The 27,015-nt window shown below is 38.4% G+C and overlaps 1 protein-coding gene across 1 annotated transcript in view; it reads left to right on the plus strand.

Moving 5' to 3' along the window:
• The first annotated feature begins 4,442 nt into the window (after positions 1 to 4,442).
• LOC127137560 (U11/U12 small nuclear ribonucleoprotein 31 kDa protein) overlaps positions 4,443 to 27,015 on the plus strand; it is a 68,131-nt gene continuing 45,558 nt past the window's right edge. Inside the window, exon 1 of the mRNA XM_051064018.1 lies at positions 4,443 to 4,617. Coding sequence (XP_050919975.1) covers positions 4,443 to 4,617 — 175 coding nt within the window. The remainder of the gene's footprint in view (positions 4,618 to 27,015) is intronic.

Raw genomic sequence — 27,015 nt, forward strand, 5'->3', positions numbered from 1 at the left:
GCCGTCAGGTCTTCGTCGGGGCTAGGATGCTCTGGCGGAATCTTTCCCTTTTATTTTGCTTTAAAGTGCTTTGACGTTGTATTTTGACTCGTTAATTTCTGTTGTTGATTGTGATATAGAAAACGGGTTAGAAGCTAAGATTAGGTTTTCCTTTGAGGTTCCGATTCGCTACTGTTTTCTAGATCCCGTAGAGGATTTGGAGGTTTGAGGGGATTGTGGTCGTTTGTAACGTTGGAAGTTTTGAACTTCATGTTCGAGTCCTGGTTTGTTTGAGGATGAACACCAAAGGGTGTTCATCGATTTCCTTTCAAAAATTTTTTCTCTCTCTGCAGTTTTGGATTGGGACCATGCACACGATTTAATAGGGAGAGGATATTTTCCAGAAAGAATGAAGAGTCGTTTTAAGAGAGAGAGACAAAATTATTTTGATTTATTTCTTTGCTTTAAGGTGTGATTGTTTCTTCTTTTAAAATATTATTAAGAGTAAATTAATGTTATTGATGATAGATACTTGGGTGCTGTCAGATTATGTTCCCAAAATCTTTATGATGTTATCAATGAACAATGATGCGTGTGGCGGTAGGTAAACCGAGGCCAACCTTTTCTCTTCTCGGCGGTACCACTTGGCTGAGTAGGAGAGGATTTTGGGCCTTGTGGCCCATCCCGAAAATAACACTACTTTAAGTCCCTTGGGCCTTCTTTGATCCAATGTTTAGGGCCTAACTTTTTATTTATTTCCCAAACATTCCAATTTGGTCTACTTGGTTTATGAGCTATTCTTGATTGTTTTAATTAAAATTAAGATAACACTAATATTAGAAATATTTATTAGTTCGGTTTCGATTACTATTTTCAACTCTTCTTTTTATCTTGTTATAATATTATAATTAGTTAAATGGTGGATTAATGGTTAACGTCAACAAATAATTTACTTTATTTTCTAATAAATAAGTTTGACGTTGGTCCAATACCAAATAGTCTTTCCCAAAAGTATATTAATTCTAAATAAATTCAAATTCACCGTATTTAAATAGTATTCTCTTAAAAATTATTTAATTTAATTTTGAATGAAAAGGAGAATAGTAAGCCTCCGCTTCACTATCTCTCGACTATTTGAACAATTGGCGTACGCCATATTGCTCGGATTTTCGTCATTCATTTAAAACCCTAAAACTCCATAAAATTAAAATCACTCCACCAATTAATTATAAATTCTAAAAGTTTAATTTTTAATAATTAATCTTTGAATGAAAAGGAGAATAGTGAGCATCCGCTTCATTATCTCTCGATTATTCGAATAATTGACGTACGCCATATTGCTCGGATTTTCGTCATTCAATTAAAACCCTAATAATCATACAATTTCAAATCAATTTTTCAAATCAAACATAGGTTCTAAATTCAAATTATTTCTAAACTTCAACCATCATATTCAAATCATTTTCCAAATCAACTACAACTTCTAAAACATTTAATTCTAAATTTATGATAATAAAGAGGATAGGAGGCGTACGCCTCACTATCTTTCGATTATTCGAATAATTGGCGTACGCCACATTGCTCGAGTTTTTGTCATCAAACTTAAAACACAATCGAATAAACTCAAATCACCTCTTATATAAAACCCAACTTTACAAAATAAACTATACAACTTCAATAGAGAATGGGAGGCGTACGCCTCACCACTCCTTGATTATTTGAATAATTGGCGTACGCCACCTTGCTCAAATCATCGACAAATCCAAACCTACCAACCCAAAATTCAAGCTATCTTCATAAATCGAATACAATATCTAAACATATCTTTTTACAATTTAAACCTCGGGTGATAAAAGATGGGAGGCGTACGCCTCACCGTCTCTCGATTATTTGGATAATTGGCGTATGCAATATTGCACAAATTATCGACTTCCGACTAAAACACGTTAAATAAACTTGGATAAGGGAATAGGTGGCGTACGCCTCGTTATTCTTTGAATAAGCAAGTAGGAGGGAATTGCACAAATTGGCGTACGCCTCACTACCGTGCGTATTCAACATCCACAAACAAACTTTCAAAACAATTCGAACGAAAAGGGAATAGAAGGCGCACGCCTTATTATTCCTCGAAAGAATTGAACGATTGGTGTACACCATATTGCTCAATCTTTCGTCGTTCCTCAAATCATCAACAAATCAAACCTAACTTCTCGCCCTCGAGCGATCGAAACCAATCAAAACCAAACACGTCAATTCAACTCGTCACCCCCGCGTGACCAAAACCCTTTCAAAAAGAACACTGTCAATCCTTTCTAATGCACACAACAAACCAGTGCTAGAGCCTTCACCGAGAGTACACAAGCCAGTGTTTAGCCGTTAGAACGCCGACCTACACAGTCGTTCATAAAAAAAAAACACAACCAATATTCGTAGTGGCCCGAACTACGAATGCTCAGATTTCCTTATTGCACCATAAGGATACGTAGGCAGGAGATTGCTGTATCTTCGCGAGCACACTAATAAAAAACCTCCCATTTCCCCCATCCTGAGGTCTTCATCCACATCTATCATCAATTCTAATTACTCGAAGCAAGCAGATAAACAGTCAATTAACAATCAAATAGCAAAATCAGACTAAAAGGTTCCCGTTGAGTACAACGGACGTAAGGGGTGCTAATACCTTCCCCTTGCGTAATCGACTCCCGAACCCGAATATGGTTGCGACGACCATTATTCTTATTTCTAAAGGTTTTCTCGATATTTTCCTATTCCCTCATTGGAATAAATAAAGTTCGGTGGCGACTCTGTTTCGAACAACATTTTTTTTTCCGCGTCCTATCGCGAGGGATCGCATTATCATCTTTTTTTGAGGTGCGACAATTACATGCGACTCTATATGACTAATGCACAAATACAAGCTATTCAAAATCCTTTGATTCTTAGTAAAATTGGTGTCCCCACAACGACAATAGAGTGGATGAATTTTTCTGAAATGAGTCATCTTATATCAAATGTATATGACTGAGTTTTAGTTTAGTTTACAAGACATAGTTTTTCGTAAATCGTTTTCCCTCTGCTAAGTTGCCCTCCAAATAATTTAAATGGCCGGGTTGTCTTGATTAGACAGATTGCTACTAAGATGCATTTTTTACAAGCTTATTTGAAACGAGGGTGTCCTCTACCACCAACATTCGTAGAATGGAGAGAACGTCTTAAGGAAGAAACATCTGAGTGAGAACTTTGCTTTTTTGGATAGGATGCATGAGTTCTAGAAATTAAATGATGTTGAAAAATAATACAATAGAAAAAAGTCTAATGCGAAAAGTTCAATAAATTTAAAAAGATGTCATCGATTTTGATGCATTTTAATTGTATGTACTTCTAATTTTGTTGATTCACTATGTTCATTTTTATTCTTATATCTTACTTTTAAGATGTCCAAACATAATCTAAGCGTATAAATAAAGCATTACTTTTGAAAACAAATTAATTGTTGAGTTTCTAGTAAGAGATGAGTCCTCTTCAATTCTGGACAAATTCTACATAAGAGTTTTTAAATGTTGTGAAACTGAAGTTATTAGACTAAGGTTTTGCTTAAATTGATGCAATGAGATGATATGAAGTGATATGAGATGAAATAGAATAAGATTACATTGTTTGAGTTAATTAAAATCAGATCCAGTATAATAAAATTTTATTATTCTATTTTATTTCATTTCATCACTTTTCATTAACATTGTTTCCCTTAGATATGAGGAATAAAAAATTACATCACTTTCTACTAGTATTGATCACTTTCTACGAGTATTGTTCCCTTTAATATGAGCAGAATGAAAATTTTCATCACTTTCCATCAGTATTGTTTCTCTTTTATATGAGCAGAATCAAAAACTTACTTTGTTTTTATCGCTAATTATTCAAATAATAAAGTAATAAAATTTCTATTTCACTCTATTCTATTTTTGCTAAATTTCAATAACTCTATTTATCTTAAGATATTAAAATATAATCTAAAATAATATAATAAAATTGTATATCTAACGAACTAGAAATTTTTGTCTTAAAAAATCTAGCATCATACTAACAAAAAATTATTAAAATTTATATATGCAGATGGGTGGCTGACCAATTAAATAAAAAAATATTAAAACATAATAATTTTTAGTTTTATGCTATCTTTACAAGTACTCTGGCGGTGAGCAAGTTGTCCATTTACATATGGATAGTACTGCTTATAAAAAAATAAGAATGGATAAAACCATATATAAAACCAATCCAAAATATCCGGATCCATGTCCAGATCCGCTTGGAGTTTCGCTTCACTTCTCCAGGGTTTCTCAAACGCATTATAGAATCTCTCCACTCTCAGATTTCCTCTATAGATTAAAGAAGCATCGGAGAACTAATTTCGTCGCCGGAAACCGGACGCCGTTGTCGGAAACAAAAAACCTGAACCGAAAAAAATGTCAAGCAAGAAGAAACACAAACGAAAACACAGCGACAACGATGAAGACGACGACGTTTTCTACTACCGCTACTGCGCTTCGTCCTCAACCCCCAACACCACCACCGGAACCACATCCAGTAATCAACCCCAATCAAAACCGAACAACAAAGGATCATCAATAGGAGGAACTGGTGAACCCTTAGCACCATCAAAATCGATGCTATACGTTTCTAATCTAGATTACTCCCTAACAATCTCCGATCTCCATACGCTCTTCTCTACTTTCGGCCATATCGCGCGTGTAACCGTTCTCAAAGACCGTCACACACGCCTAAGTCGCGGTGTCGCGTTTGTCCAATTCGTTTCTCGTAATGACGCCCAACGCGCCGTGGCGGAGATGAATAAGAAGATTCTCAATGGAAGGACTCTAACTGCTTCTATTGCTGTTGATAATGGACGTGCTCTGGAGTTTATTCGGAAGCGCGTGTACAATACTGAGACTGGTTTGTGTTATGAGTGTGGGGGCATGGTCATTTGTCGTATGAGTGTCCTAAGAATCAGTTGGGGCCGAGGCCGCGGCCTCAGCCTAAGAAGCCGCGACGGGGATTTAGTGGGCTGAGGGATAGGGATGGGGAGGAGGAAGGTGATGAGGAGGAGGAGGAGGGTGGTTAGATTGCTGCGGAGCAGTTTGACGATAATTGGGCTTCTGTTGTGGATGATGAAGCGGGTGAAAGGTTGCTGGGGAGAAACAGAAATGATGATGAGGGTTTGGACAACAACAAGACGAAGAAGAAAGGGAAGAAAGCTGGGTATTTCAGTGATGAGAGTGATCATGATGATGATGATTGAAGGTGTGTGTTTGGTATTCCGCATTACCGCATTATTCAACTAGTCTTGTGTGTCGTGTCTATATATGTGCCAGTGTTTCATAGATCTAAATGGCAATTTTTTGTTTTTATCAAGATATGGTGTAATTGATGAAATTGTTTATATGTTGTTGGCTTGGTTGGATGTGTTTATGGTTTTGATCACAAGCACATGTTAGTTATTAGTTATTGTGGTAGTAATTAGTGATAGTGGCGGTGAATTGGTGATGAGCATTTTTGTGTATTCCATATTTTCATAGTTAATGAATGATGACAGACGAGTCTCTTATTTATCGGCTTAATTTAGCATTCGGTTTACCTATAAAACAGAAAGGAAAAGCCTGTTCGTTATGTTTTTTTATTTTGGTTCAGTTAAAACATGTAATGTAATCAAATTGTAACACCCTGGTTTACTTTAATGCACATCTTGTTATCATATAAGTAAGGTTTTTAATTACAGTTGTGGTGGTTATGTTATGATATTTGATATGTAGAATATTGTAGTCAGATATAGTTGGATTTGATGTGGTTGTTGAGATCTTGAAAAGCATAGGTTGTAGACTTGTAGTCACAATTACTGTCGCCGTTCTTGTGGAAAGTAGTTTAAAACCATGGGTAACAGTTCTTCTGATTACCTTTACTCTTTGATGTCGACTGAGCATTTTTATGCAGATTGATAAGTATTTCTCAAGTTTCTCTTAGAATGCTTAAATTGCTTCTCCCAGAGAAAATGTGGTATCCTTTTCATGCATAATCACTTGGCTGAGCTGAAGAATAATACCAATTAGTTCCTCACCCTCGACACTAGGCTTTAAATTATAGGTTTAATTATTCTGTAACTTTTTGAACCATGGGCTAATCTTGAATGTCATTGTAATGATATGTAGAAAAAGAAATTGGTTATTGTTATGCTATTTCCTTTCTTTCTGAATTATGGCTTTGAATCGGATTAAGTATAGTTATATTATATGGAGTTTGGGGTCAATTGTTACTGTTGTACTGTTGGTTTTAAGCATTGTTGGTTTTGGTTATATCTATAACTCTGAAACCATATTCAGTTGACAGTTACATACAACCGATAGATACCATATTCATGATTGTCTATATACTTTTGTATGCTCATATTTTTTACTAATTGAATCATTGTCTTATGGCACAAGTTAATGAAAATAGTAGAGTTCATATCCTCTATGAATAGGATTAACATGAAGCTTGATTACATAGTACGATAATTGTACTCAGATATAAAGATATTGGGAGTTTTGTGAAATTCAGGATATCGGTTTCTTGAATTTCGTTGAAGTTTGAGCAGATTCAAATAGGATTAATATGGGTGTTCTTGAAGAGGAAGTAGGTAAAAGTTTGGAATTTTTTTTCAAAATAATAATTATTTTTATTTTTTTTTCAAAATAACTAATTATTTAAAAAAATTATCAAAATAACCAGGTTTGGTAGAGGATGCGTCAGATGAATTGGGGCACCCCCAATGCATAAAGAGGAGGCGTCAATAGCATTGGCGCATGCATTGCGCTCCTCACGAGGAGGCGCCACTAGCATTGGCGCATGCATTGCGCTCCTCATGATGAGGCGGCAATACTAGTGGCGCCTGCATTGGACCTCATGAGGAGGCGTCAATGCTAGTGGCGCCTAGGTGCATTTGGTTGTGTGGGCGCTAATTCATCTGGCTGCATGTGATGGTCATGTGGCCGTCAATCCCTCAAGCGCCCACATGTTTTGTCCGTCTCTATAAATACCACGCATTGGATGCAATATTTTTCACTCAAACTCATCTCCTAATACAATTCAACCACCATCAATTTCAATTTTCCCTGTTCAACAATGTCTGCATACATTCAAAAACAAAGTGCTGATGTAATATTTTCTGCCGTTGCAGCTCCGGTACAGATTCGACTTTGGAACAGAAATATGTTTGAACGTCTTAATCGGACGTTGTACAATTGGTTAGAGGGAGAAATTGGAGAGGGTGAACGGATTAGAAGAATACAATGGCTTGTGTCCACGTTTAACCAACACGGAGAATTACGCGAATTGGTGGATATTAAGACAGACCAAGACGCTCGTAGGATGATGCATTACATGTTCAAAATTGTTTTGCTGGTTGTAATTGCATAGTTCTTGTATTTGTTATAATTATATGTGTTACTGTTTATGCAATCGTACTTTCGTGACAGACGTCTAATATGAAATAAATTTAATTTTTCATATATTGCAATAGAGGTACATGTAAATTTATCTGGTTGTGCTCATTCTAACACTAGGACAGTTATTACGATTGTGACCTAGTTGACGGCATGAACTACATAGTCTAACCATTTTGTTCGCCGTATCCATTTCGGTTCGAATTCGGATGCTGTTTGGGCGACCCTTTTTCTTCCTTCGCATAACATCGTTGTGCCAGACGATGTCCCCTTGATATTCTGGCCAATAATCCTCTTTTGCCACTATGAAAAAACTAATCTTATAAACATTTGAAACACTGACGATTTTGTAAACTTCAGATAACAAGTATGATGGATCCCTTCGAACCTTTGAGCATGCCGCAAGGACATGGGAGCGGGGGTACAAAAGGCTTGGAACTTTCTGCAGTCGCACTAACCTCTATCTAGTTAGACTATGTACTGTCCCATCGGCATGCCCTCATTGTGATCCATGGACTCGACAACACTAAACCAACCTTTACTTCGGTCAAAGACCGTAACCACATGTGTGTTTGCTTTGGCAGCTTCATGTCTGATGAATTTCATCGAAGCATCACTGAACAACTGTCCAGATTGCAACACTGAACTCCATTTTAAGCGTCTGGTTTCAAACAACGCCCTTAGCCTGAAATATGTAGCATGCACCAAAGCGATTATTGGTAGGTTACGGATGCCTTTGAAGACAGAGTTCATTGATTGCACAAGATTTGTTGTCATGTGGCCCTAACGTTGACTGTTGTCGTATGCCCTAGTCCACTTCTCCAAAGGAATACCATGGATCCACCGTACCGCATCTTCGTTTGACAATCTTATTTCCTTGCTGTAGTGTTTGAAAGAAGGTTCTGATAATGCGTAACCTGCATTGACAACCTTCTTCCGCAACGTCTTATCTTTGATTTCCCGCATGAAATTCTGAGCAATATGTCTATTACATCACACATGCGTCGAAGGAGGATTTTGCCAGCCGTTGTCAATGTTATTATATGCACTGATGATTGAAGGGTGTCTGTCGGAGATCAAACATAAGTTAGGCTGAGGTGCAACGTGCAATCAGAGATTTCTTAGGAAAAAACTTCATCCCTCAGCAGTCTCCCCTTCAACTAGGGCAAAGACGATTGAAAAAATATTGATGTTCCCATCTTGTGCCACTACCATCAGTAACGTTCCTTTGTATTTTCCGTACAACCATGTACCATCAGTTTGTATAATTGGTTTACAGAAAGAAAAACCTATGATACCTAGTTGATACACCCATAGTAGACGGTGAAATATTATATTTCCAACAGCACACGTACCATCTGGTGTATAGGCGGACAATTTGTTTCCAGCTTGACAATTGTTCCGGGAGCATATTGTTTTAGAGCCAACAAGTATTTTGGAAGTTGATTGTAAGACTCCTCCCAATTGCCAAACACTTTTTCAATAGATTTTGTCCTAGCTATCCATGCCTTCCTATATGATGGAGTGTACTCGTACTCTGCCCTAATATGCGAGATTATTGTACTCACCTTTAATGATGGATTGTCGCTAATAATAGATAATATTTCATCACATATTAGCTGAGAGCTTAAGTTACGATGATCCTGGATTGGGTTTGTCACCATGCATGTGTGATCTGGACCCATTGATCCAATCTCCCAAGACTCGCTCCTCTTCTGGTACGAAGCTGACAACATAAAAAGGCAGTGCTCATTCGGACAATAAACTTTATACCTCGATGCATAAGTTCTGTCAACTCTGAAATCAGCTGATAGTTGCATGTGGAATTTCTTAATGGCTCTTACACATTCCTCTTTTGTGCGAAATGTGTCTCCTTGTTTCAAAGATCCTTGCATCTGCACGTAAGGATTGTACCATACATCTGCTAAAGGTTCATCTGAACCCAAATTTAACCTTGTCATCTGTTGGGGTGGGAAGTATACATAACTTGTTGGTATTGGCTCCTCTTCCTCTTCAGCGTTCACCATCGAATCAACCATGATCTCAGATTCTTCTTCTTTGTCATATAGAACATTCACCTCAGCTTGTTCGTCATCAGTCTCACAAAACACTTGTGACTGATCAATGTACAAAGACACCTGTTGTTGATGTGGTAATATATACAACTCTATATCGTTGTAACCAGATTGTTCGTGACTGACAAACATATGCTGAATATCATCATCATCTCGAATCTTCTTCTGATAAAATTTAACCTGGTTTTCTACAAACCAAACCGGATTTTTATAGATGATTTGGCCCACATTACTGCATTGCAATTTCTTTTCTATTCTTTGTTTCAGATGTGAAAAATTTGATCGTCGATTTATTGTAAACCGAGTTACCTCTGTGTTTCGAAAACAAAAACCGAACAACTGATGATCAAATATTTCACCTTCGACATGGGCACTGATCATGTAATGTTGTGTGGAAGACATTTTGTTGAAATATTATATATGTAGATATCTTTAAGGGAATTGAATGCATTGCTAAGTTGTTCATCCACACAACATAAATAATGTTTCATTGCTAACTTGGTCGTTGCATTGATAACTTGGTCATTGTTTGTACAAACTTGACCATGCATGTAGTAGAAAGAATCAACCATGCAGAGAAAAGAGTGACAAGAACACACATGCGCCTGAGCCCTGAGATTCCCACCTAGGCGCCCATTCCCTAGGCACCATAAAGTAACTGGGGCGCCAAAAGGATGGGTGCCTCTTCACAAAAATTGGTCTTATGCGCCACTAGGAAGGGTGCCCCTTCCCATTGCCCTACACTAAGGCGCCAAGAGGAAGGGAGCCTCTTCCTTGCATGTGAAGAATCACATGTAGGCGCCAAGAGGAATGGCGCATCTTCCGTTACATGTTGATTCTTCACATGCGCCTAGAAGAGATTCCTCACATGCTATCTCTCACATGCTTTCTGAAGTTTGTCATTCCCTTGTCTTCTCTTGCCATTCCATGCAACCAATCACATTCATCTTAGGTTGCAAACCTACTCACTCATTCATCTATAAATAGCCTCTCATATCAACAATATCAAATCATCTTCATCAATACTCAATTATATTCTTCTACCACACTTGTTTCCTCTACCACACTCAAGCTTTGCAAAATCAAATCATGTCTTTGTTGACTATGGGCGATGAACATAGAGGCACGCTCGAGAATGTATCGGCATTTGTATGTCATCTCTCTCTTTTTACTTTTTCTCTTTTTAGTCTTATACCTTTGTTATCTATGTTTTTCTTACTTCTTATAGAGTTGTGCTTGTTGATTATGTATTTCTTCTTCTAATTGCATTTTCTTACTTTTTTATTATTAGGATCCGAAGCGGTTTTGATGTCGTGTACATGAATATGTACCCCACGATCCTTTCATAGAACCATATATTAGAGGATCTGGATTTGGAAATCTACTCAACATTGTTTCGTACTCGGTGGACTACAAGTTCATTCTAACTTTGTTGGAGAGGTGGAGACCCGAGACCCACACATTTCACCTTCCGATTGGTGAGTGTACCGTCACACTTGAGGACGTGTACATGTTGTTGGGTCTCCGTATAGATGGAAAGGCAGTGAATGATCGAGTTAACCAAGACAACAATATCTGCAATGAATTATTGGGTGCCCATTTGCTAGACGACGAAACTGAGGGAGACACGTCCGGTCAAGCAAGGGGGCAAGGTATAAGTTTAAAATACCTTAAACAATATTATGCCAGTATAGTAATTCCCGATGATTCAACCGAGTATGAGAAAATAATAAAAGCTTGGTGTTATATTATGATTTTATTTGATAATTTTTTGTTTCCAGAAAGTACAGGTAATTTTGTAAATATAATGTATTTACCTTTATTACGCAACATTAATAAGGTAAACACTTATAGTTAGGGTTCAGCTGTATTGGCCCATCTATATAGTGCAATGTATAGAACTACAAAAAAGAATACCTATATTTTTTTCATGTGCGTATTTGCTTCAAGCTTGGGGTTGGTCAAGAATGTCGTCGCTCGCCCCGATAAATGAGCGCCCATTCGTGATACCGTTTGCAACCAAGTAAGTCTAACACTTTACCATTCACCATTTAGTTAATTATATTTTATATTATAATTAATAGTAAATAATATTTTTCACTTCTTTTTTATCTTAGGTGGTCAGTAAGGGGAATGAACTACAACAGGTGTCTGAAACATGCTATTGCAGTCTATCGAAATCTATTGGACCATATTGGACATGACGATGTAATAATCCTACCCAACTATATTTTAATTTAAAAATACTTCTCAAATTATTTTCCATCTAATCGTTTCGTATTGTTTTACAGTTTGTCTGGAGGCCATATCTGGGTCTGGATCATGATGTGAACCATGACGATGCTGCAGTTTGGACAACGAAGACACCGGTTATCCGATTCATTATGGTGGAAATGCACCAAAGTGACCGGGTCAAACTGCAGTTCTGAATGCTACAACATATTCCAGAATCTCCCACGTGTTTGGGGAATTGACATCAAAAAAGGGTTGATGCACAATGGGATTATTCTGATTGGAGAGACTTTGCAAAAGACATGTGTCGTCCATAGAGGAATCAAAGACAACACATCTTGAACGAACCAGATATCCATGGTACAAGACCGACTCAACAAAATATATGGCATGGTTTAGATCGGTAACAACTCAACAATTTGTATCTGAGCCGCGGTATTTGATGGATCCACGCCAACATGCTTCGTCATCGTATGCCCCACAACAATTCACCACCCAACACCAATGTGAACCCACCCAAATCCAACAACCAACCATACAAGATCAACCAACCACATACACACAACAACCAAACACCCAACATCGCAACCCATTCATGCCAACCACCCAACAAGCAACCATCCAACGTCGCAATCCATTCATACCTCTCACTCAAACACAAAACCAAGAATCAAACCCCGCAACCACAACTGTCTATAGCCCAGATGATTCATATGGGTCACTTCATCGTAGCCCCCCATCAATAACACCCAACCATTGTTTAACTATAGTCGCCCTAGAAACCATTGCTTTGTTTCCAAAACGACTCAATGACCCAATTTGGGCAACTATATCGTCCCCAATTCACTCAACCACAACGCCCTAACTACGATGACATGGGCACCGAACTCCATTACGAAAGCGCCGTTGGCCAGAGCCCCTCCGGATATTGGGAGCAAATGATGACACATCTATCAAATACCGCTGGAACTTCCGTTGGACCTTCCAACCAACCATCGCTCGATCAGGTCAGCACACAAAGACCCCAAACACCTAAAGAAAATCGTGGAAGACCTAGGAGATAAACTAACGCACCGGGATGTGGAACAGGGGGACGTTATAATCAGACGGGTCATTAGTTTATTATCAGTCCAATGTAACCAATTATTACATCATCAATGAATTTTTTTTGCATTACTATTTCTTTTTTATTAAATAATAAAAATTAAATATTAATAATTAAAAAAAATAGCAGGGGGTGTATGCGCCAGATGAATTGGCGCATACACCAATCAAACATACATAGGCGCCACTAACATTGGCGCCTCCTCATGAGGCCCAATGTAGGCGCCACTAGCATTGGCGCCTCCTCACGAGGAGTCTAATGCATGCGTCAATGTCTATTGATATATTTTATTAGTTCATAAATGTCTATTGATTGCTTACTCATTCCATCCTAAAATAAGAATAGTTTAAGGTTTTTATAAATTGTCATAAATGTATAGGAGAATAATGACTTGAAAGAAGTTTTAATTATTTAATGGCATTCTGAAAGAAATTGATATTGAAAAAGTAAAATGATGTTTATTTTGAGATAAATTTTGTTTGGTAAAATAATTTTGAAATGAAGTACCTCTCTAATGAAAGTAAAGTTTTGAAAACTAAAAATAATGCAGCGTTGTTCAATAGCGAACCAAAATATTAGTTTTAAAAATTGGAGAGTAAAAAAATATAATTTTAGCAAAATAGAAGATAAATAAATAAATTTAAGTCAGTAATTTTAATAGTACTTGTTTTTTAAATTATGAATTTATATTGTGAAAAGTAATCTAATAATTTTAGATGTAATTGATGGTAATAAATTCAGAATTTGAAATTTAAATTCTTTGAAATATAAAATATAATATATATTTTTGGTGACGATTAGGGCTTTCATTGATAGAATTTTTTTGGTGACAACTCAGAATTTGAAATGTATATTCTTTTAAATTCAGAATGTAAGTAAATAGTTTTTTTTTGGGACGTTTCAGAATTTGAAACTTAAACTATTTAACTCATATAATAAAAATAATAATTTTTTAAGTTTGTTTAATCAAATATATATTTATTTATTAGTAAAATGGGAGGATCAAAGGTCTAAAATGAGGAGACATTAGGCAGCATGTCTCATAGACATTTGAACCGTTACTAAAAAAATTATCATCGAATCAGATACAACCATCAAAACTGGACAAATCTAGTTTGGTTAAAAAATCAGCACACTTAATAGTTTTTCTAAAAATGTGAATGAATGCACTTCTTTAAAATGCTGAAGGAGAAGAAGAATATGCCTAGCCAAAGTCGAACCTTGTTTAGACTTCAAAGGCGACCCTTGGAGACCATCTGCTACTGTCTTTTTGCCATCTTGAACAATAAGGTTCTTGAAATCTCTCTCCCAAGCAAGCTCCAAACCCATAAGGACACCCCAGAATTCTGTAGCAAGACTATTGCAATCACCAATAGTCTTATGAAAGCCACAAAGTTATCTTTCTTGACTGTCACGAAAAACACCCCCACACTTAGTAAGCAATCTGCTAGTGGTAGCCCCGTCAGAATTAAAACAAACCCCGAAGGTGTGAAAAACATAAGAAAGGGGGTTTGAATTGAGTTTTATAAAACAAAAGTTTTTTACCAACTCAAGAACACCACTTAAAAGTTAATAACAAAGAGATAAAAACACAAGTATTTTATTATCGTTCGCTTGAAACTCAAAGCTACTATAGTCCACCCTCCAAAGTGATTTCACCTTATACACACAGATTCAATCCACTATAATCAACTGATTAGAATAATCACAAAGAAGCTTTTGTTTATTAAGTGGATCACTGGATTAAGATGCATATTATTGTTATTCATTCATTGAGCATGGTACATGTCATTGTAGTCAATGACATCATCTACTCCATGCATAGGTTGCCTCGAAGGCTTACGTCTCATTAATTCAAGATTATAAAAAGCATCATTTGGTTCATAAGTACAAATTAATTCATATCAACAAGTCCTTTTGGCCGACCTACAAGATTGGTGCATTATTATGGTCCATCACGTCTCATGGCGAGCATTCTTATTAAATGAGCATTTTTTTCTACTCATCTCGGGCCACGTCTAAAGAGCTATTTAACGGATGGCCTAGGATTTGCATTTCCTGGTCCTGACTTGAGAAAATTTCTTGAGGATTTAGATTCAATGTCTTTTAATTCCTATAAGAAAGAAAATGAAACAGTTTTCTATGGACTTCATAATAATGTTACTTTTGATCAAAAAATACAAATTTAGATGTACAAAACCATTCTTTTTCCATATGGGCACGATCCTTCTGAGAATAAATTTTGTAAGGGGCATAGTTTACAGTTATATTGGTAGACCTCATGATTTACACACAGCCATGGCCTATGATCTAAAGACTTCAGGACATTGCAATAAAAAAGTATATAAGCTTAAAACATCATGACAGTTGACCACGACAACTCCATGCACTCTCTTCACCAAAACACTTCTAGAAGCAGTAAACTTGGTATCATGAGTGAAACCTGCAGGATTCAAAGAAACAATGAGTAAGGATTTTCCCAAAGAGATTATGATCAAAAGAAGAAAAACTATCACAAGCTGCCGAACGGCAAAACAGCAAAAACAAGCCATCACACCCAAAAAACAAAAAACGGCTACAGACGCAAGTTCAGAGTATTCCTCCCACAGAAGGCCATGTTGCAGACCTTGGCAACATCATTGTCCTTCAATGGCAGGATGGTTAACAACTCCAAGACAGATGATTCAGTTCCAGAATGTTGATGTTAATAACTCGATAGGGATTTGGTCGGTAGCAGAGATGTTAAACAATCGAGAAAACTAACATGCTAAACACAGTTGAGAGTATCTCTTAGCCTACACTTGGAAATGAGGATACATTTAAAGATTCACCTTTTTGGGACATAAGGTTTAGTTATAGCGGCAGGACCATTGCATTATGAATCATCAATTAAAGACGGGATTGGTTTAAACGCCATAATGCTCCAAACCTAAACAGTGCGAGGGTATGCTTCAAAAAAAAACCTGTTACAATAGAACCTATTATCAGAGAACCATGACAGATGCTGAACCATGACAAGAAGAAACCTGTTACCAAACCATCTAACCTTGATCAAATATACGATCTAAAAACTGCACAAACCACTAATGCATCACCAAGCATAGCAACCCACAAATCATCTCACGCACAAGCAAAGTATCCAAAACAAAAATAATCATTACCATAGCAAAATTTCATTCAAACTTCTAACACAATAGCTAACAACATCACATTCCAAGTTAACAGGTTTTCAGCATATGACTAACCTCATGGTAATAGAATCACAGGAGCAATCATGACTACCACCATGTAAAACACAGCAAACTAGCAAACCAAGCTCAGCCATCAACAAGGTTAACATCCATACAAGTATCATCAAGCATCCTGAATATCATTCAGATCACCTACCAAATACCAAACCAAGTATCAAACATGGCATCAATTTAATGGTCATAAGACTTGTAAGCACACAATTGTTATGATAAACCAAAGGCAAAGATTCACAGGGTTCGAAAATACTTGAGCAGCAATTCATACCTAAATGTATTAAGTCCTCACATCAGCAAAAACGGAAGAAGTGTTGTGAATCGAAGTTGAGAAGTCATCAATTAAGGTTAAAATATATGCCAGTAAATACCAATTTCCTTACCTCAATTGTTGAAGGTTTCACCGCAGTAAAAACTAGATGGGAGATTCAGTGAAGACGGCCACGCATTTGGAGATTTTTTGGGACCACAATCAAATCCGTTTCCTACCACATTTACATTGGTCCCCACCAAAATCTAAAGAAAGATTTGATGCTAACGGAATGATTCCTTTTTGCACCATCTGCCAAGGATCCACACACAATTTTAGGGAGCTCATTTCACTCTATAAAAAGGAAAGCTAATCGATTGAAAAAGGAGAGAAGAAAAATACCGTCACTCTGCTGAAATCCCAAACGAACCTTACACCGAAAAGCTCCGCTAAAACTCTGTATTTCAACTCTGATTTTCACACTGAAAATTAGGGTTTGAAGAGCTTGACCCCTTCAATCGCGTGCAAAAAGAAATGACTATCAATTAGAGGAGAAAGTCAGAATCAGACAGAAAACAAGGAGTGGATACAGAAGGATAGAAAGAAAAGGAAGAAACTTGAAACAACAAGCAAAAGGAGAGGGACAACGTCATACATACTTGTAGCGGTGTATTCGTCGCTATATGATCTATCGATTAGATCATAAGCTAAGAGATACGTGAAAAATTTCGAGTCGCCACCGCACTTTTATTTATCCAAAGGATTGGCTAAAAAGCGAACAAAAGCCTAAGAAGTTTTACACGTAGAAAACTAATAAAAAGATCAGAGAGTCTGGGTAAGGGGTAAATTACGCAATGGGAAGGTGTTAGGCACCCACTACGTCCTAGGTACTCCTAGGGAGCCCTTTTCACACTTGTTATGCAAAAATTATTATTTGTTATGACAAAAAGATTGTGCAAACATGATTGGGATGATGAGAAAAGAATATACATTTTTATTATTATTGGGTTATTGGGATTATTGGGTTCGAACGGATGAACCCGTTGCCTACGTACCTTCCATCAAAGGTAAGGATCAGAACGCCGTAGTTCGGCTAAAAGATTTCCAAAAGTGGGTTAGGTTCAAACAGCAGCAATGGTTTCATCATCATTATGTAAAAATCATCAAGAATCAAAGTGCCCAAAAAAATGAAACCAAACATGCCAATAGCATCATTAAACCTCCAGCAACAAGAATATGGTATGCAATTTCAACAAATCAAACCCAACAAAGCAAATCGATGAAAAATGCATATGCTCACTAAAATAGCAATCCTTATATCTCATAGCATAGTCATCCATTTAATGTGATTCAGGGCTTAAGTCAACCTACCAAACAAGACCTACATGGTGTGTAGCAAGACTTAAGAAAACACTGAAGTCGAAAAATTCACCTGGTTTGGAAAACCCAATGAAACAGTGCAGTTTGTATGCTTCCAGCTCAATCAGAGGTCCAATATGCTTTTGGAGTGAAGAAACTTTGAAGAACCTTGACTCACACTTGCTTGAAATCCTTCCAAACTCTCACTGCCATGTTTGATGTGCTTGGAAAACAGAACAAAGACTGGAGTTCCAGCTGGTGATTAAGGCCGTAACAAGGCTCCAAAAGATGTTCTGATGATGAAGGATGCAAGAGAACTCGAGCTCTTTTAATGGTTTGTGCAGAAATTGGGTTTTTGCCAAAATGCAAGAATGAGAGAAAATGTCCTTTAAGTCTGTGGAGGCTGCGATTTCTTGGTCTCTAGGGTTGCTTTGTGGCAGAAAAACAATTTATATATGACTGTCTTAAGGAATGCTTAATCATATTTAGCTAAAAGATGACCAAATGCACATTTGCTAATCTTTGTACAAGTGAAGTGGAGGTGTGAATTGGCACAAATTTGGGCCTGCTACAGGCTGCAGACAGACTGTATGTTTGCTGTTTTATGGCTGCACATGAATTGCTGTACTTGATTTGTTCAAATGAAGCCAATTGCCAATTTTGTCCATTTTGCATTTTAATTCAAAATGATGGGAAAATGGTGGTATGATGATGGTCTTAAGCTTGAGGCAAGTTTCAAATATGATTTTAAACCTTTCCCAATTGGCCAAAGTGAGAAAAAATGCATAAATCAAAAAGTCAACTGTGAGTCAAACTTTGATTTTTAAAGGAATAGGTCCAAAAATGCCATTTTGAATGGTAAGGTTTTAGGTCATGAAATTTATATTTTTGGAAAGAGGATGAAAAATGTGATGTGTAGGAAAAAACCCCACCAAATTTGGCCTTATGGTTTGAGAGTTATGGCTTGTTGAAGTTCAAAAATTGGTGAAAATGATTTGATCATATCTTGACAACCACACATGGGATTTGAGAGTTCTTGGACTTTTTGAAAATGGGAAGACAAGATCTTCAACTTTCATGTTGGGAAAAAATTCATTTGAAGCTTGTATCATGATGTAAGTTTAAGATCAAGAAGTTTCCATTTTTGGCAGTTGAAATTACAGGTCCACTTTCTATTTCTGGAAAATTTTCTGATTGGCTTGATTTTCTTCCATGATGAGGTTGAACATGATAGATGAGGTTTATGCAAGCATGAATGAACTCCTTCAGATCAATTCTATCCATCAAATCTTGATTAAATCAACAGTTGACCAAGTTTGACTGTCTGTTGACTTTTCTAGGGTTTTGGATGACTGGACCACTTCTGATGAATTCCAAACCCTAATTCCTTGAGAACTTGACTTCACATGATGTCCCAAGATGTATGAACCTTTGATTAATGATCATGATGCCCAAATTCTGCAAGAATGGCCACCATCCATTGCTTTGACTGATCAATGACTGACTTTGACCTAATTGCTGATGATTGCTTCCACTGCAAGCAAAAGGGTTAGACTGACAATATTTTTGTACTTTTTGAATGATAAACATATGAAAGCAAAGATATACAAATGCAAAGTATGCTTGGTGATCACGAAATCAAACCCACAAGGCAATCTATCCACTAAGAGGAAAGCAAAGGCATGCAATGATCCTTGAGGTTATGATATGAATGATATGGGCCATGAGGGATCTTAGGGCCCAAAATTGGGGTCTTACAGATGCCCCTATTTAAGGTCATTCTAGCCGGAGAAGTGAAGTTTAGAAATCTTCATCTCGACGCGGTAGAATGGGCTTAAATAACAGTAATGAGACAAATTTTGGTCCCTAAGAGACCTCATGATGCAAATGTATGTATGCAAAAGACGCAAATTCTGTGGGGAATATGATTCACACAGAAGAAAAGACGATCCATCGGAGCAATACACTCACCAGGAACAGAGACTCTAATAAGACTCTATGGGGATAATAAAAGAAAAAAGAAATGTGTGGACAATACACGACTCTAAACTGGGGAAGATAAAACTGACATAACGTGAACAAAACACGACTCTGATTAGGAAAACAGAAAACAGACTGGAGAACTCACTGGGGAGTGAAGGACTCACACTGGGAAGAGAATTCCAAATGGAAAATAAATCCATTGGAGAGACACAAGCTGACTCCTGAGGAGAAGCAAAAAGAAAACTCCACTGGGGAAGCAACAAGGAAAATGAGATGTTACCAGGCATACGGGTAACAAACTCAGGAAAATCTGACTCCACAGGGGGACCGAGGTCATAATAGGGAGCAGAAAGGAGGGAACACCAAGGATACCGGTTACTGGGTATATAAAAGGTGACCGACCAAGGTGCGAATTGGATTTCACTTCCAAAACACTCATCATCCTGAAGAGAGCTAGAAAAGCAAACTTGTTTATAGGATGCACATCCAATTCCACAAGGAAAATGAATCTTACTCTGAGGGGAAAAACAATCAAAAGATCGACTCAAGAGCGAACGAGATATAATATCCATTACCGTCAGAACGTGGATAGAATACTCAGATGAGACATATTATTCATTACCGGCAGACCGTGAATAATATACTCGAAAGGAAAAATATCCTGAACCGGTTACTGGGTTGTTTATAGGATAAAATCCGAAGACGTGAATTGGTTTTCACTTCCAAAACACTCATCATCCGAAAGGAGGGCTTGAAAAGCAAATCGACTTACAGGATGGACATTCGAATCCACAACGGGAAAACGAATCTTGCTCAAATGGGGACACAAACCCAAAGAGTGCATGAGATATAATATCCATTACCGGCAGACCGTGGATAAGATACTCGCATGAGATATATTATCTATTACCGTCAGAACGTAGATAATAAACTCGCATGGTAAGAAACACCAGAGATACCGGTTACTGGGTATATAATAGGTGATCTACCGAAAACGTGAATTGGATTTCACTTCCAAGACACTCATCATCCAAAACGCAAACTGGTTAAAGGATGGCTATTCGATTCTATAAAGAATACGAATCTTGCTCAGTTGGGGAAAATCAACAAAGGATTCCAACTAAAGAGCGCATGAGATATATTATTCATTACCGGCAGACCGTGAATAATATACTCGAAAGGAAAAGACACCAGAGATACCGGTTACTGGGTATATAATAGGTGACTAACCAAAAAGAGAAGACAATCGATACCAAGCATACGGGTAAACGAAAGGCAACATCAAAGAGGATAAATTGCAAGCATCCGGCAATTATCCGACAACAAAGAAATATTCGACTCCACAAAGGGAAATAACGAATCTTACTCGACTGGGGAAACACAAAAGGCTTCGACTGAAGAGTGCATGAGATATATTATTCATTACCGGCAGACCGTGAATAATACACTCGCATGGAAGATTATCCACAACCGGTTACTGGGTTAACAAAGGATAAATCAACCGAACAGAAAGGCATCGGGATACCAAATAGGTATATAATGATAACCAATCAAAAGGAGCAACAGACATTACCAACAAAAGGGTAAATGAAAGGCGAACTGCTGAGGATAAATTGCAAGCATCCGGCAATTATCCAAAGAAGACTAGCTGGGGATACATTGATAAACAAACAATGATCCGGGGAACAAATCACTAGCATACGGTGAAAAGACCCACTGGGGATAAAATTGCTAGCATACGGCAATTATCCACAAAAGACTTGCTAAGGATATAAGTGCTGATCTGAGCAACTTATACAAGCAAAGGAAAATCATCATCAAATATTGAATGAAGATAACCACACAATTAGGGTTTACATCTACCGAATACGGGGTAGAAGACCAACAACTCCGCGTGGGGATAGAACAAATCACAAATCCGCACGGGAAACCAAAACAGGGTTTATATCAAACCACAAACTGCTGAAGAGCAGGAAAAATAGGATTTACAACTACCGGGATACGGGTAGAAAACCAAAAACTCTGGCTGGAGAATAAAAGGTGTATAACCACAAATTCTGTTAAGAAAGCCAGGAAAAGTAGGACTTACAACTACCGGGATGAGGGTAGAGGCCCAAAAACATTCCACTGGGGAACAACCCACTGGGAAATACAAGATATATGACAAATAGCCAATCCGGGAACGATCCGAAAAGCAGACTAAATAAAGACACGTCCTAATGAGGATATAACTCAAATAGGAAAATCCATCCCAATATATGTGTTGGGAGGAAACGGAAGAAACCGTCATCCACGAGGATATATCTCAGTGGGGAACTGCAGAAGAAAAGACAGACACATTTTCTGCTTATGGGCTGACTCTATATGGAGAGATTTATAACACCCGACATCTGCTTGGGGAGATCTGTAACGAGATCTATATCACCATAGCAGGAGACACGACAAACAAAAGATATATGGCAAGAAATGCAACATGAATATCTGAATGTTTATGAATATGCATGAATATGCGTGATTTATGTTTGATGAATGCTGACAAAACAGACAATTCTAACACAAACAGGTTCAGGAACCAAACGTCCGGTATTATACTTCCAGGGGAAAAACCAGCCGGAGAGCCAATCTGCGGAGATCCACATGCTGTAAAGCAAAGATCTGCAAGTACTGCTGAAGAAGCAGCGAATCAGAGATATCAGGGAACAACCCAAACAAGGTACAGAAAGTCACAACGGGCACAACAGCCACCAAGACGAATCTGTAGGGGAACAAGAGAAATCCCGAAGTAAATCTGCAGGGGATCCCAGTGTTAACTGAGAGATAAAAGTGCATAAGCACGAACTGCTGTAGAAGCAAATTCACACAACTCCACTGGGGAACAACCCACTGAGGGAGAATGATATCATCCAAATAGAATCTAACTGCATAAGCAACTCTATTGGGGAAAACTGTCGGCTACTCTCTTGGGAACAATCCACTGAGGAAGGACAGATTAAACAAGCAGATTCTGCAACAAATTACTCCACTTGGGGGAGAATACACAGCAAATTGATCACAACAAGTAAGTTCTGCAATATAAGCCACTCTACTGGGGATCACAAACAGTCAGGAAATCAAATCCGTTCACCGGAGGCTAAAGCCATCATCCAACCATATCGGTATTGAAGGAGCAATCAACGGGCGAAACTGCCACAACAAGCATTCTGCAGACTAAGCTGAGGAAAAGATGGTTGTAATACACTGGGATGTCAACCCAAATCAAAACTGCTCAGGAAAATAAATCCTGCTCTGCTGAAGAGAATAACTCTGATGGAGAGATAGCAACAATTCCGCAGACGACTTTGCCGGGGGAAGGGTAAAGTACCGGGTATCAAACCACTGACTTACCGAGTCTTCAAAAGAAAACAAACGTGCTGAGGAAACAGACAAGTCCTACTGGCACACTGCATGGGGAGAAGAGGTAACAACTCCACTTGCAACCCTGGTGGGGATATCAATAACAGCTCTACTCGCGACTCCGAGGGGAGTATCAATCAATCAGCTATACTCATGACTGTGCTGAGAAGACAGATAGAGTCTGGGGCATACAACCCACTGGAGAAAATGACGGGGCACCAGGATGACAAACCATCAACCACCGAAACTTCACAAGAAAACACCCATGCTAGGGGAAAACTGCTGCTGGAGAAACGAAGTCTTCAACAACAAACCACTTGCGACCGTACTGGGGAACAACCCCAACAACAACTCTGTCTGAGGAACAACCTCAACAAAGATCTGAAGAAAGAAGATACCACCAAACCAGGAATATGAACAAATGTCTTACCTGTTGGGAATCATGCCACCCTCGGGAGAGCACTGAGATATTCTTAAGTATCCTTTCAATCTTGTGAATGTTCACCTTGTTTAAACAAAAATTTGAAAAGTTTATTTGTTTAAAACAATGACATTTTATCAATTTAAAGTATGCAAAACATTTGTTGAATTGAACAAATAAGAGTGCAAATAATTGGATAAAAGCTCAAATTGATTTGATGGAATGGTAGTCTGCAAATGGCAAGACTCCATAGATCTGTACAAATTTGAAATCAGTGATATATATTGGAAGAGGGCTACATTGAACATAGTGATCCTTTCTCTACCAATTTGAATCTCGATGTATCCGAAGCTTCAGTTGACGACGAATCGAGAATCTTCTGACGAAATGACGACTGATGAACAGAAAGTCTTGTCAGGATGCAGTTACTTGCCAAATCCCTAATTTTTGCCTAGATTGCCCCAGAGTGAGGTACTCAATCTAGCGGGATGCAAATATATCTTTTTTTCAAGTCTCTGATTTTTGCCTGGATTACCCTTGCGGGTTCTCCACCGAGACGCTCATTTTTGCCTAAGCCGCCCTTTCGGGTTTTCAACTTAGCGAGCTATTCTGTTTTTTTTCATTCTTTTTTCATTTGCATATACTTTTTTTTTTCTAGGCAAAGTATCTCTTGACTGCATCTGAATTCACAGGACGAGTGAAATCCTCCCCATCCATTGTTGTAAGCATCAAAGCTCCGCCTGAAAAGGCTCTCTTAACAACATATGGACCCTCGTAGTTTGGAGTCCACTTGCCCCTGGAATCGGGCGCGAAAGACAAAACTTTCTTGAGCACGAGGTCACCTTCTCGGAACACACGAGGCTTGACCTTCTTATCGAATGCTGTCTTCATTCTTTGCTGATACAACTGACCATGACACATGGCAGTTAATCGTTTTTCTTCAATTAAATTCAACTGGTCATAACGACTCTGAATCCATTCAGCATCTGTTAACTTGGCTTCCATCAAGACTCGCATTGATGGGATCTCCACCTCTACTGGGAGAACGGCGTCCATGCCATAAACAAGAGAGAAAGGGGTTGCCCCTGTTGAAGTGCGTACAGACGTACGATATCCATGCAAAGCAAATGGCAGCATCTCATGCCAATCTTTGTACGTGACAGTCATCTTCTGGATAATTCTCTTGATGTTCTTGTTAGCAGCTTCAACAGCCCCATTCATCTTAGGTCTGTAAGGAGAGGAATTATGGTGTGCAATCTTGAATTCAGCGCACAACTCATCCATCATCTTGTTATTCAGATTGGATCCATTATCAGTAATGATCCTTTCTGGCACACCATAACGGCAAATCAGCTGGTTCTTGATAAACTTCACAACCACCTGTCTGGTTACATTCGCGTACGAAGCGGCTTCAACCCATTTGGTGAAGTAATCAATTGCTACGAGAATAAACCGATGTCCGTTGGACGCTTTCGGCTCAATCATACCGATCATGTCGATTCCCCACATAGAGAAAGGCCATGGTGATGAAATCACATTCAGGAGTGTCGGAGGAATATGAATCTTATCCGCATAAATTTGACACTTGTGACATTTCTTCACATACTTGCAACAGTCAGACTCCATTGTCAGCCAATAGTAGCCTGCTCTCAACATTTTCTTAGCCATGGCATGTCCATTGGAATGAGTACCAAATGAACCCTCATGGACCTCAGTCATTAACAGGTTTGCTTCGTGTCTATCCACGCATCTGAGCAAAACCATATCAAAATTTCTCTTGTACAGCACTTCACCACTGAGGTAGAAACTGCCTGACAACCTTCTCAAAGTTTTCCTATCTTTCACAGATGCCCCAGGCGGGTAGACCTGGTTCTGGAGGAAATTCTTGATATCAAAATACCAAGGTTTGTCATCTTTCACGTCTTCAATTGCAAATATGTGAGCGGGTCTATCCAAGCGCATCACAGTAATGTTGGGGACATCATTCCACCATCTGACAACTATCATAGAAGCAAGCGTAGCAAGGGCGTCTGCCATCCGATTATCCTCTCGAGGAATATGATAAAATTCAACTTCTGTAAAGAAAGTTGAAATTCTCCTTGCATAATCTCTGTATGGGATGAGACCTGGTTGATTCGTCTCCCATTCACCTTTGATCTGATTGACAACCAAAGCTGAATCACCATAGACATCAAGATACTTGATTCTCAAATCAATACATTCTTCAAGTCCCATTATACAGGCTTCATACTCCGCCATGTTATTCGTGCATTTGAAGGTTAGCCTTGCTGTAAATGGAATGTGCGAACCCTGGGGATTAACAATTACTGCCCCAATTCCATTTCCATATTGATTAACAGCGCCATCAAACACCATCGTCCATCTGGAACCAGGTTTTGGACCTTCATCAAGTGTAGGCTCATCGCAATCTTTCATCTTCAAATACAGAATTTCCTCGTCCGGGAAGTCATACTGAACAGACTGATGATCTTCAATTGGCTGGTGCGCTAAGTGGTCAGCCAAGATACTACCTTTGATAGCTTTCTGAGCTCGATACTCAATATCATACTCAGACAACAGCATCTGCCAACGGGCAATCCTCCCAGTTAAAGCAGGCTTCTCGAAGATATACTTAATTGGATCCATTCTGGATATCAACCAAGTTGTATGATTAATCATGTACTGGCGCAAACGCTTAGCTGCCCAAGCTAAAGCACAGCACGTCTTCTCAAGCATAGAGTATCGAGACTCACAATCAGTGAACTTCTTACTGAGGTAGTATATAGCAAACTCCTTCTTCCCTGATTCATCTTGTTGACCGAGTACACAACCCATCGAGTCTTCAAGAACTGTTAAGTACATAATCAGAGGTCTTCCTTCCACTGGCGGAGACAAAATCGGAGGTTCGGACAGATAATCTTTGATACTGTCGAAAGCTTTCTGGCAATCCTCGGTCCAATCATGAGACTGATCTTTCCGGAGGATCTTGAATATCGGCGCACATGTGGCAGTCATGTGGGATATAAATCTGGAAATGTAGTTCAAGCGGCCAAGAAAACCTCGGACTTGCTTCTCAGTTTTGGGTGCGGGCATCTCTTGTATTGCTTTGACCTTTGCAGGATCAACCTCAATACCTCTTTCACTTACCACAAAACCCAACAACTTTCCGGAACGGACTCCAAAAGTACATTTGTTCGGATTCAGACGAAGCTGGAATTTCCTCAAACGTTGAAAAAGCTTCAACAAATGCTCAATATGCTCAACTTCCGTTCGGGACTTAGCAATCATATCATCAACATAGACTTCTATCTCCTTGTGCATCATATCATGAAACAAGGTAGTCATAGCTCGTTGATACGTGGCTCCGGCGTTCTTCAAACCGAAGGGCATCACTCGATAACAGAATGTTCCCCAGGGTGTGATGAATGTTGTCTTCTCCATATCCTCTGGTGCCATCTTGATTTGGTTATATCCGGAAAATCCGTCCATAAAGGAAAAGAC

This window comes from Lathyrus oleraceus, chromosome 4 (assembly GCF_024323335.1).
Source record: "Lathyrus oleraceus cultivar Zhongwan6 chromosome 4, CAAS_Psat_ZW6_1.0, whole genome shotgun sequence".
Lineage (NCBI taxonomy): Eukaryota > Viridiplantae > Streptophyta > Magnoliopsida > Fabales > Fabaceae > Lathyrus > Lathyrus oleraceus.